Genomic DNA, 12,934 nt, shown 5'->3' with positions numbered 1-12,934 from the left:
TTCGCAAAATCACCTCACAATGTTGTCTTATTCATTATATATTTATATATTAGATCAGTGCAGTTATCTACTAAACCAGTCATTGTTATAATTGTGTAAGTAACTTTGTCTAAAACAATTTTGCTTAAAAAATTCAGCCTTAGTTAATTTTTGTTACACTTTAGTAATATTACATATATAATTTAGATTTTTTATCTCGAAAATAACACTAGAATTGGTCGAATATATTTCGACCAATTCTAGTTTTTTCTAGTTCTAGTTCTTTCTAGGCTTTAAAAGTTTGTATGCAGAATCATAAGATTCTTAAGTAAATATATAGTAGCGATATTAAGCAGATATCGCAGACAAAGTCGCGGGCTACGAACTAGCGAACTTGCGAACTAGATAACTGTACTGATACTATTATGAAATGTATGCGTGACAAATAACATAGTACCTCTAAACAACCGCCAAATCTTTGTTCTATAATTCATAATGTGATGTTCATACATACAATACATTCACATCAATATATTGTAACTCAATGAGAATTGTTATAAATAGAGAAAAAAATTGAAATTTAATTTCAATCTCGCCTCTACAATTTTAAATCGGCTAAAATAATTCCTATACTTTATTAGTATGAGTTTATTTAACAATTTTTTTTTATGTAGAATTCCAGTAACTCTCACAGATAATATATATATCTGGTATCTATTGTGAATTCACAACACAATGCCGTCCCAACATGCCTGCAACTCGCAAACAATCCTATACATTTAAGTATTCATTTTAGTACTGTATACTAACATTTACCATGCTCTTTTAACTAAAATTAAAAAAAAAAGTTAAAATTTCCATTGCACTCAATATTCACGTAACATTGCCAGCTTCAGAATCACTTTACTACCATTAAACAATAAAAAAATACGGTTGCATTTCTCTTGTCATTAGTAAAAAAAAACAAACGCCTTTTTTAAAACAATTTTGAAACTGGCCACACAAGTTAAAGCGACGTTTGCCACGTCAAAGAGCGGGTCCAGAGCCCTAGAGTCCGAAAAAAATACATGCTACTTAGCATAAAACTTAAAATGTACCGCCGAAACTTGAATCTTAGCACTTAAAATCCAACGTACCAAACACATTACTTAACCAACTGCATTGTCTTTTGTTGTCCATTATATAATCACCCATGTTGAATTATTGCTAAGATTAATTACACTTTCAAACAACCCTTTCTTTAGGGTAGATGTGGAATATCCTGGTATTTTGGCGCCATTTCTCCCAATAATTGTATAGTGGAAGAAAGATATAAATTCCATATTGTCAGGTAACCAAACTGGCCTATATGATATCTTTAACATCTCAATATTCCGTAAGGAAATTTAATTTATCACAATCAATCCGATTTTTCTTTATAATTATACATTTGTATATAAATTGTAATATTATTCACAATTATCATTGTTTTTAATCTTAAAGTATAAATAATAATATTTAAATTATTATATATTTATAATTAAGATTTTTATTGGATGACAAAATATCGTAACTTCTTTTAATGTTTGATCAATCAAACAATTGACAAATCTACATGAATCATTTTTTAACGATCCGTGAATCAAATTCGTGATCACAATATTTATAAACCAAATTCCTCAGGATTCCACTCTACCCTGGAGGGTATAACAGCGTATGCATTATGTGCGCTATAATATTGCGCTATATATATAATAGACCGCACTCGTAGCTGCGCTAATGCGGTACTAGTGCGACGCTAGTGCAATGCTAGTGCAGCGCTAGTGCGACGCTATTCCGATGCTAGTGCAGCGCTAGTGCGACGCTATTCCGACGCTAGTGCGGCGCTAGTGCAGCGTTGGTGCGGCGCTAGTGCGGCACTAGTGCGACGCTAGTGCGGCGTTAGTGCGGCGCGATATAGCGCGCACTGACGCGAGCTTCGCGGGCCGTCAATATGCGCGGCGGTCTTCTATGTCCGACATCTGAAAGAATTAATGTAATAATAAATAATATTACAATGTACTCTAGTAAAAAAAAACTTAGTTGCGAGTCGCTAGAGAGGTCCTAAATTTAGTAATCCCACGCCAATTGTTCTTTAGGGTCAACGTAATGCGTGCGAGCGGGACACCTTACGATTTATGCAGTGTGAAAAAATACAGTACTTGGCGCCTCGCAACTAAGTTTATTTTTGCAAATTTTTAATAATACCATAGATAGTTATTCCTCATCGGATAGCTGATGAAACGTAGATATTTTTAAGCACATCTGCGGAACAGGCACAATAATATTTGTTTCAGATAACCATTAAAAGATAAAACTTTTTTTTTTAATCGTCTACAACGACTTACTCAATCATTTTACATATAATATTGGTTATTAAGGTGATAGATCTTATTTTACAAGTAAATATCAAATACTAGTAATAATAAGACTCACACATTTTAAAGCTAACATCCGAAAATTGAGAATTTTTTATAAAAAAAAAAAACAATTACATTCAATAATTTGGAAACGATTAGATTTAGGATAGGGTGTCTCATAGTGAAATCTGTCAAAAATTAAACCTTAATGGGAATAGGTCCACTTAACCAGTAAGCCTGTATATATAAAAACGAAAGGTGTTGGTGTACGTACGTTGTGGTGTCGGGGACGCTTGTGCGGCGGCTCGGGCGCGTCCTCCACGACCAGCTCTCCGCCCACGCACGACTCCTCCGCGCCGCCGTAGCTCCCCCTGCAACACACACACATAACTCAAACTCTCTCTTGTACTACTCGCCCAGGAAGTGCACTGACCTTACTCACATTCAAAGCCTATTGTTCACTAAACGATTACTTGAATGACGACCGTGCAATAGTTGTTCATGCACTGGATTTTCATTTAACGTTAGACATAGACACCTATATAAATATGCAGTGTAAATAAACTGGCTTTTAACAAAAAAAAAAAGTAATTCAATTGAGTTTCTTGCCAGTTCTTCTCAATTGGATCTATATACCGAACTGGATGGTAAGGAAAGAATTAAAATCTTATATATAAAATTCTCGTGTCACAGTTTTCGTTCCCATATTCCTCCGAAACGGCTTGACCGATTCTCATGAAATTTTGTGAGCGTATTGAGTAGGTCTGAGAATCGGCCAACATCTATTTTTCATCCCCCTAAATGTTAGGGGTAGTCCACACCTATTTTTTTTTTATTTTAAGGCAAAACAACGTTTGCCGGAACAGCTAGTTATAATATAAAAATTTGTCGTTCATAAGCGGCTAAAATGTCCTACATGAATAAATTATTTTTTAATTTAAAACTCTCCCGGTACTCGCTCTACATACCAGATTATATCTTCTAAAGTTACGTTTAACATATATATATTTTTAAAATCACTAGTATCCTGACGACTTAGGCGTAATGCCGGTTAGTCAGGGAGAGAAACACCTCAATTCCTACAATATTCACAATTACCTATCTCTTATTATTTTTATAATAATATAAACACTTTCGCTCCAAAACTCCCGCTGCCTACGTTCAATCATCCGTCATCCACTTGTCAATGTCACATAGATTACTTTGGCTCTGGCCTCTGACGTTCCGTTTCAGGTTACATGATTATTGACTTTACTATTTTTAATTAATGGTGCGTCACACGATAGTTAACAATATATTGTTTCTAAAGATAAATATAGCTAATCTAAATTTTTATTTAATTTTATAGTTCTTTGATTGTACATTCTTGTTATACATCTTTGTTTTTAATAATACTCACGCGTAATACGGCGAATGCTGATGTATAACGACGTTGGCGGGGACCTCCTCCTCCTGGATGGAGACCAGGTTCCCCACAGAACTGGTTCCCACCACATACTTCTCTGTAACGTTAATATACAAAATAGTTAGATCCCTGGACAATTCACACAACGCCATATAGTCCCAAGCTAATGTTATTAGCAACTAATGTTAGATACACATTTTTGTAAATATAAAACGTTTACGTTTGTACTATGCGAGGAATCGAACCTGCGACCATCGAAAGTAAACCTGTGTGCTAAACCGCTAGATCACTAAGGCCGACAAGTAGCCAAATCAAATATCCTCGAAGGTATGTGTGTTTACCCACTGCCAAAGAGTGGAACACACTTACAGCTTTCGTGTTCCCGTAGAAATACAACCCCGATTTCTTGAAGACTGTAATCAATAGATTTCTTCAGGGTAAGAGCGCTACATCCTAGATATTGCATCTCTGTGCTTTTCCTACCGCTTATATCACGGTGAGTGTTCTGAAGAATTGTTCAGATTAATACCAGCCACTGAGTTTCACCACCGTACCACCCGTCAGAAACTAAAATTCCATCCTGATCATCTGGATGAATGGCGGTCCTCCACAGTGCGGTTTTCTAGAAACTTTGCCACGCATCCCCAATGTGGTTGTTCGTAGCAAAAAGTGGCAAATCACCTTCCAGCAATAGTATTTCCGAACAGATACGATATTGAAACCTTCAAGAAAAGAGCTTATTCCCTTTTAAAAGGCCGACAATATACTTGCAATTCCTCTGTTGTTGCGGGTGCTCATGGGCGGAGGTCATCACTTATCATCAGGTGAGCCGCATGCTAGTTTGTCCCCTGTGTTGTAAGCGCAATTTTCTATTGCCGTTAGAGTTGCAAGTAAAAAGTGATAGAATCGAAACTGATGGTACATACCTTCCCGCTCCCCGCCTGCTCCATTGGTCACGACAGTGATCTGGTGTCCGGCCATCACAAGGCCGCTACCGCCAGAGTTGTACGCCAACCCGTGACCTGAGGGGTGAAAGGGGATTGTTAGTAATGTGGATTGATAACTCCATTGCTAGCAATGTACCATCAGGTCGACCTCCACGCGGTTCCCCCTGGAAACCATCGTGTTAAATTCCTGATGAATTTGCACGATGGGCTAACTGACCTGACCTCATGCACATCTTATCATCCCCCACTGGTGCCCCGCCAGCGTAAACCGTTAGCGCAGGCGGGTGCACCATTCCATTATCAACCCTAAAAAAAAAACCCGTGACCTGAGGGGTGAAAGGGGATTGTTAGTAATGTGGATGATCTTGTTGCTAGCAATGTACCATGGCAGATTACCTTCCACGAGTTCCCCCTGGAAACCATCGTGATAAATTCTTGGTGAATTTGTCACGATGGGCTAACTGACCTGACCTCATGCTCTTCTTACCACCCTCCACTAATATATGAAGGTATACATTTATTAGTAGCATACAAAATTAAGGTTTTAGATATTTATAAATTAGTGTTTAATCTACTCGCTGTCAATTGTTTAACAGTTACGATGCCACATATACATACACAGAGACGTATAACTTATATAATACTTCTCTTTTTCTCTCTCTCTATCTTCTCTTTTCGGAGTTTAATAAAATAACTAGCAAGAAAAAGGAGCTGGTATATAATTTGTGAAGGTCACCATTGTCTTCATCCCTTTTTTTAGGGTCGGCGCTGATGTCTATCTTCCACTTCTACCGATCATCATACACATCATCTTTCATACAACCCATCCATGTTTCTTTAGGTCGTACTCCCCTATAAAGGTCTGAAGGTTACTATAACAGTACCCCCTTTTGTTGTAGTTGCCTAAGTTGAGGTTCGATCCCCTAGCGGTGCCCTCAGACTAAAGTCGTATCCGTCAGGCGGGAGTTGGCCTTCAGCCGCTCCATAAGTAATTCCGCTGGTTTGGAGTACCATCTGCACTCGCCTCCTATCATCCGGTGAAGCTGTAAAGGCCAGCTGCGGCCAACAGCAGCAGTCCGAAAAATAACAACAACATAACAGTACCAGGTGATCCGGGCGCGCTCTGACTGATGCCGCTGCGCTGCGGGAACAGATACTGCGTCGACTGACTGTTGCTGTTCAGCCGCTGCTGACTTGCCTGCAAACATTACACTCCACATAAGTTAAGCTAAGTTGAGAATATTATAAAATAAAAATATTATGGGTAGTTAAGCATGTTGAGGATAAACGAAATATCCCCAACTTAGCTCAACTTATGGGGATAATCATTATGGGTGTTCCGTATTCCGAACCTACTTAGTCTAAGCTGGTTGTATCACCGGCTTGCTTACTGGAGCAAAGGGCGCTCGGTACTGGCCACATATAAAAACATGTGGCCACTTAAATTTCAAAAAAAGAATAAAAAAACAATTGAAAATAAGAACTGGAATTAAAAGGACGCTCCGTATTTTTATCTATATAAAACAAGATAATTAAGGAATTATTTAACACAATATAATTGTTTTTGATGAAAATATACACTGTAGAGTGCGTGGCCACTAAACAGTACTACACATCGGGACGTTCCTGAGCAAAGGTGAGTAAGTTTGGTGTTACATTGCTTACTTCGGGGTGTTCGGAGTGTGGAAGACGTTCTTCCAGGTCGAAATCGTATTTTTACTTCTTTTTCCATTAATTATTTTCTTTTCAATAAATACAGTCCACTCTCTCTTTTATATATTAATTTATAAGGATTCGTAATCCAACAATGGGGATTCATTATTCTTACTAATATTATACCCAAAGTGGACAGGGCAGGAGGCATTTTCCATACGAATAACACAGTACAATTAGTTTAATATATACCAAAGCGTTTAGGTTTATAAAAAATATATTAGAACAAACAAAACTTATTAATATTATAAACACGAAAGTTTGTATGTGAGTATGGATGTATGTTACTCTTTCGCTCAAAACTACTGAACGAATTTTAATTAAATTTTACAATAATATAGCTCTAACATGTATAGCATCTGACGACCTCGGTGGTCTAGCGGTCTAGCACACCGCTTTACATCCGATGGTCGCGGGTTCGATTCCTCGCACGGCACAAACATTTGTATTCATGAGTATGATTGTTTGTGTCGGTCTGGGTGTTTTCTATATACATTATGTATGTATTTAGAAAAAAAAATATCTATGTACTTGTATCAGTTATCTAGTACCCATAACACAAGCTTTAGCTAGTTTAACTTGGGTCTAGATAGTTCTGTGTGAATTGTCCTGAGATTATTATTATTATTAGCTATATAACACTACTGAATAGTAGTTTCCGTGAAAGAGTAACAAGAAATATCCATCCATTCATACTCACAAACTTTCGCGACTATAGCATTAGTAAGAAGCTGGTCCTCATTGAGGAGTGGTAGCACTAACCTGGTGGTCATGCTCCTCGCCGGAGAGCAGGTCGGGTGTGGGCTCCCTCGACAGCTCCTCAGGGGTCACCAGCCCCGACACGCCCACCTGCGACGGGGACGTCGGCGCGCTCCTATAGAACATAACCATAATAATAATTAATATTATTAATAATAACGCTGATAATATTTTAGGAAAGTGTTACATATGTGCCACCGCTGTGGCACTACAATCACTTACCATCAGGTGAGCCGCATGCTCGTTTGTCCCCTGTGTTATAAAAAAAAGGCACACGTCTCTATAGCGAATACAAAACTCGCTCAACCGGGTCAGGAAATCGCCCAAATCGTGCATATCCCACATGTAACCCTAAAACTCCTATCGATCTGCACAACTGCTCCCAGTTATCAGGTAAATTTTAACCTTATCGTTATAACCGATAAAAGAAACGACCATATGGTAAAACAAACGAAATGCGGCATAATGTTTAATTAGCATTGGACTGAAGTTCTCAAAAATATCATGATAACGTGATAGTATTACAACCGATAAAAGATCATTCTAAGGGCATTTGGAACAAGACAATACAGGAAGAACCTCCCCGGGTGCCTTGGTGCAATTATGTGAAGGGCACACGTTCTTACATTGTAAAAATGCATAGACTCCGTTCTGGATATTATCCATCGGCAAAGTTTGCATACCTGATGAAAAAAGCAATTCACATTCGCGGGCACAGCTAGTAAATAATGAAGATTTATTGGTAACTAACGACTTGTTCCGGCACGTATACATTACAAATCTTTGCATTTCTTAGAGTAGGATGGTGAAACAACGGCCTCTAAAGTACTCAACTTTATTATTAACTACTCGTCCCGGCTTCCCACTGTTGTACATATATTATCCATATAAAACTTCCTCTTGAATCACTCCATCTATTGCTAAAAACTGTACACCCGTGCGAAGCCGGGGCGAGTAGCTAGTAATAACATATTATGACGACCTCGGTGGTTTAGCGGTCAAGCACACCGCTTTACGACCGATGGTCGCGGGTTCGATTCCTCGCACGGCACAAACATTTGTATACATGAGTGTGATTGTTTGTATCGGTCTGGGTGTTTTCTATGTATAATATGTATGTATTTACAAAAAAAAAAATATCTATGTATATGTATCAGTTACCTAGTACCCATAACACAAGCTCTAGCTAGATTAACTTGGGTCTAGATGACTCTGTGTGAATTGTCCTGAGATTATTATTATTATTATTATTATTATATTATCAATACGCAAACGTATTTCTAATACAAATCCTGAATGAATGACCTTATTATGTCATAGTACGAGATTATATTCAGCGTGCCACCGCGCACGTCCATTGATACACTCAATACAAGATAGCAGATCACTTGTGTATAAACATATATTGTTATATACAAGTATTTGTACATATGTTTGATTTTGTTATGTCAGGGCTGTCCAAACAAGTTCTGATAATGGGCTAATACAAATCACAAAGCAGATAGCACACTTAGAAATAGAAATAATCTTTATTCAAATAAACTCATTACAAGCACTTTTGAATAGTCATATTTTGATTCTACCACTCATACGGAATGCAGATTCACTCATATCTGCAGATCACAAGAAGAATGAGCAACTAATTAGAGAAAAACCTAAGTATTACTATTTTTTTTTTTATTTAAACTCTTTATTGCACGAGACTAAGAAAACACATAAAATGATATATTACATAAACTGATACAAAAGGTCTTATCGCTAAGCAATCTCTTCCAGACTACCAGCAGAGAAAGTAACATTAAGATAAGAAAGTGGTAGGTGGTGAGCGTAATGAACATAAATATATACATATATGTCACATATATGTATATAAAATATTCTAGTACTAGAAATAATAGTACCTGGACGTGAGGCCGAAGGGTGCTCGGAACTGCACGCCCCTCGGCCGCCTCGGCCTGAACGCCAGCTCGATGAGTTTCCCCTCACTCTGCTGGTCGATGCGCCAGAAGCTGCCCTTGCCGGGCTCCTCTTGACTGCGCGGCACTTTTATAAAGTATCTGGAAACATTCAATAGTTTTTAATCATTCACCATTATCAGTATCATCAGCAGACTTTCCACAAAACGTTGATGGAATGATAAGTACTCTTTAAAAATTGGAAATAATAAGTACTTACCATACAATCAATAAATAAACTTAATAATATTATAAACGCGTAAGTTTAAGTATGGATATTTGTTACTTTCTTTTCTTTCACGCAAAAACTACTGAACGGATTTTGATGAAACTACAGTAATATAGCTTATGCATCAGAATAATATACAGGCTATATTTTTATTGAAATTTAACGCAGGTGAAAAAGCGGGTACAAGGATGGATTCCCACTGGAAACCATCATGATAAATTCCTGGTGATTTTGTCACGATTGGCTAACTAATCTCATCATCTGTCATCATCTCATCCTCATCTTATCATACTTTACTACTGCCCTGGTGCACCCACCAGTGCGCTGGCAGAGCATCCATTATCATCCATTAAAATATATACATCAGCGCCCTCTGGTTTCGAATGGCAAAGTTAAGTTGTGTTTCTGGAATGTTTTATATATAAGAAAATTCCAAGACCCACCTATTGAGCGATAAATTGTGACGTATAGAGTTCTGCCAGCCCTTGTCCGCTGTGCGATAGTAGGGGTAGTGCTTCGTGATGTAACTATAGATGCCGCTGAGAGTAAGCTGCTTGTCTATGGCTGAAGCCACCGCTTGTACGATCAGCTGGGCGTAACTGTATGGTGGCTTGGCATCGTCGCGAGCCTCCCGGCCCTCGCGGGACTCCCGAGCCTCTCGACCTTCTCTCACATCCCTGGTGCTGCTGTACCCGGAGTCCGACGTTGTGGACGACACCTGAGAAGGAAATATTGTTTTATGTAACTGGGTAACTTGAATAGCTAATTTATGACCAATCAGATTAAAGGTGAAAAATCACAGGACACTGCGAATTAATCTAGGCCTAAGCACAACAAAAATCTGCAGAGTTTGCCAAACTGAAGAGGAAACGCCACTACACTTCCTAAGTGGTTGTAGCCCACCCATGCATAAACGAAATATCTCCTTCGGAAAGTTTACACTCTTTCCTGAGGAGACAAAAACCATCGCTCCTACGAATATCTTTCAATTCTGTCCCTGCCGGGTAGGTAGCGAACTTTGGAAAGGGCGAGCACAATAAATCTATCTAGGTCGCAGTGCTACCTACAGATCCATGCAGCAGACAATAGCCCTAACACAATAAAAAAATTTTTAAAAAAACAAACCGTCGTTTACATAATAGTTCATCACCACAGAATTAGAAGTAGAGATAGAAATAGCTGCAATTCTGCAATTAACCAAACAAGGAAAAATCCATGCCGAAGACCAGGCAGGCACCAGGCAGTGGTTTAGGGTGATGATGACACTTGGCATTTCGAGGCGGGGCAATAACTAAAATGTCACCCATATAAGATCTTGCCCCACCTCGACCCGTGGCTTGTTCTTGGTAGTCGCAATTTGATCGCAGTATAGTCAATATTAGTCTTCCAAGCCTATCTCACGTAAGAGGCGGCAGACAAGCAGTAGGAATATGGATTATGGATTATGATCCCTCCGTTCCACTATTTCTTAGGGATATATTTGTCATATACATACGGCGGTGCCATTCGAGGACGGCCGCTGGTGGTCTGCCAGCGCGGCGTAGTGCGCCACCAGGCCGAGGTCCGCGTGGCGGCGGCCCGACGAGCCGGCGCCGCGAGGCGATGTGGGGCAACTGTTGGCCGCACTTATCGTTCCTGGAACAAAACATTACATACGTTCATTATCAGATGTAAAAGATAAAAATAAATTATTAATACTAAAAGAGCATTTTAAACATAATAAATTTAGAAATCATATTATTCATAAAATTACACGTAAAGTTGAAAATAAAGAATATATTCTACCTGTAATCTCTAATTATTACGGATCTAGAAAATATTTAGTTCCAAAATATTACAATACATATATACTAGCTATGTCCGCGATTTCACACACATGAAATTTATAGCCTATGTTATTGTGATGTGATGCGAAAAACATATTACGCCGACGCCAAATAAATGGGATAAGGAAGAAGCAGATGATGATGTTATTGTGATGTATAAGCTATATTACTGTAAAGTAACAAACATCCATACTTATCCTTAGACTTAGACTTAGACGACCTCGGTGGTCCAGCGGTCTAGTACACCGCTTTACGACCGATGGTCGCGGGTTCGATTCCTCGCACGGCACAAACATTTGTATTCATGAGTATGATTGTTTGTATCGGTCTGGGTGTTTTCTACGTATAATATGTATGTATTTACAAAAAAAAATAATCTATGTATTTGTATCAGTTGTCTATTACCCATAACACAAGCTTTAGCTAGCTTAACTTGGGTCTAGATGGCGCTGTGTGAATTGTCTTAAGATTATTATTATTATTATCCATACATATCCATACTTATAAAATATTATTGAGATTAAGATTAGACTTTCAAGTCAATATAAACTGCAATTTTTTTTTTTGTTTCGGCCGGTTGTGATGTTAGTCTGAAATATAGTTTGTTTTTATAACATCTCAGGACACTCGACGCCATCTAGTACTAAGCTAAGCAGAGCTATGTTATGGATAGACAACTGATACTGATAAAAACACTAAAACAAACACTCATACGCATGAATACAAATGTTAGTACCGCGCGAGGAGTCTTACCCGCGACCAGAGGAAGTAAGACGGTCTGCTAAATCGCTAGACCATTGAGGCCGTCGTCAATTTACCAAATTGACATACATAGTTTTTTTTATATCTGCCGGATTTGAACTTACGACTACTACGCTCTCCACACTTAGTACATTCAAAGACATTGCAAGATAGCGTGGAAAATTTTATATATTTATATACACACTAGCCGTTCCGTCCGCGCATAGCAGCCAGCTGAGTAGTAATATTGAGGTCAATAAAAAACTGTACACTTTTAAATTGAATCAAATTGCACACAGTGAGCCAAGTTTTATAAAAATTGGTTAAGTAGTTTCAGAAGTTTATGTTCGTAGTGCATATTTTTATATTTTTATTTATTTATTTAAAACTTCATCGGTGTACAGTTTGTTATTTTTATATTTTTATTTATTTATTTAAAACTTCATCGGTGTACAGTATGTAGCAGTTTTATTACCTTTTTACCTTTTATTATCTTTTTAACGCTAGTCTGGGAGCCTGACTCCCGGACTGAAAAGATTCTGTCAAATCATTATTTATCTTTTTTTAGTACCCTACCACATTGTAATGTATAATGTTACTTACATCAAATAAAAAAAAATTAAAGAAATGTGTATGTAAGTCTGTCTGTGTTTTCTTACGTATCTCTGAAATTACTTTATATTAAAGATGAGTTGGCAATCTTGAAACGCTGTACTTATCTAAAAGAATCACTTTATACGCAAATGTTACTTGAGGCCATGGAACTAACTTTATGCAAACTAAGTTACAGTACAGTTTACTAATTGATTTGAGTTACAGATTGAGTAAATTCATATTACTCAGATATAATAATTATACGTGAATATTCTTTTATATCATTTTATACCTTTAGATATTACTAGCTGTACCGGCAAACGTTATTTTGCCATATAAATTAATAACGCTATAAAAAAATAGGGGTTGATGATAGAAGGGTGAAAATATAGGATTGTATGTATTTTT

At 37.8% G+C, this 12,934-nt stretch overlaps 1 protein-coding gene across 1 annotated transcript in view; it reads right to left on the bottom strand.

Annotated features, from left to right (window-relative positions):
- Window positions 1–253: 253 nt before the first annotated feature.
- Window positions 254–12,934, bottom strand: part of LOC131852485 (forkhead box protein K1) — an 82,621-nt gene continuing 69,940 nt past the window's right edge. Inside the window, exons 3-11 of the mRNA XM_059203149.1 lie at window positions 10,861–11,000; window positions 9,809–10,083; window positions 9,083–9,238; window positions 7,185–7,296; window positions 5,814–5,907; window positions 4,689–4,784; window positions 3,757–3,859; window positions 2,632–2,728; window positions 254–1,979 (exon numbers count right to left, since the gene is read on the bottom strand). Of these exons, the coding sequence (XP_059059132.1) occupies window positions 1,947–1,979; window positions 2,632–2,728; window positions 3,757–3,859; window positions 4,689–4,784; window positions 5,814–5,907; window positions 7,185–7,296; window positions 9,083–9,238; window positions 9,809–10,083; window positions 10,861–11,000 (1,106 nt within the window). The 3' untranslated portion in view covers window positions 254–1,946. The remainder of the gene's footprint in view (window positions 1,980–2,631; window positions 2,729–3,756; window positions 3,860–4,688; window positions 4,785–5,813; window positions 5,908–7,184; window positions 7,297–9,082; window positions 9,239–9,808; window positions 10,084–10,860; window positions 11,001–12,934) is intronic.

The sequence above is a fragment of the Achroia grisella genome, unplaced genomic scaffold, assembly GCF_030625045.1.
Source record: "Achroia grisella isolate CSIRO2021 unplaced genomic scaffold, CSIRO_AGI_Agris_v1 utg853, whole genome shotgun sequence".
In the NCBI taxonomy this organism is placed as follows: Eukaryota; Metazoa; Arthropoda; class Insecta; order Lepidoptera; family Pyralidae; genus Achroia; species Achroia grisella.
Note: the sequence above shows the minus strand (reverse complement) of the source record. Positions and strands in the feature narration are given on the sequence as shown.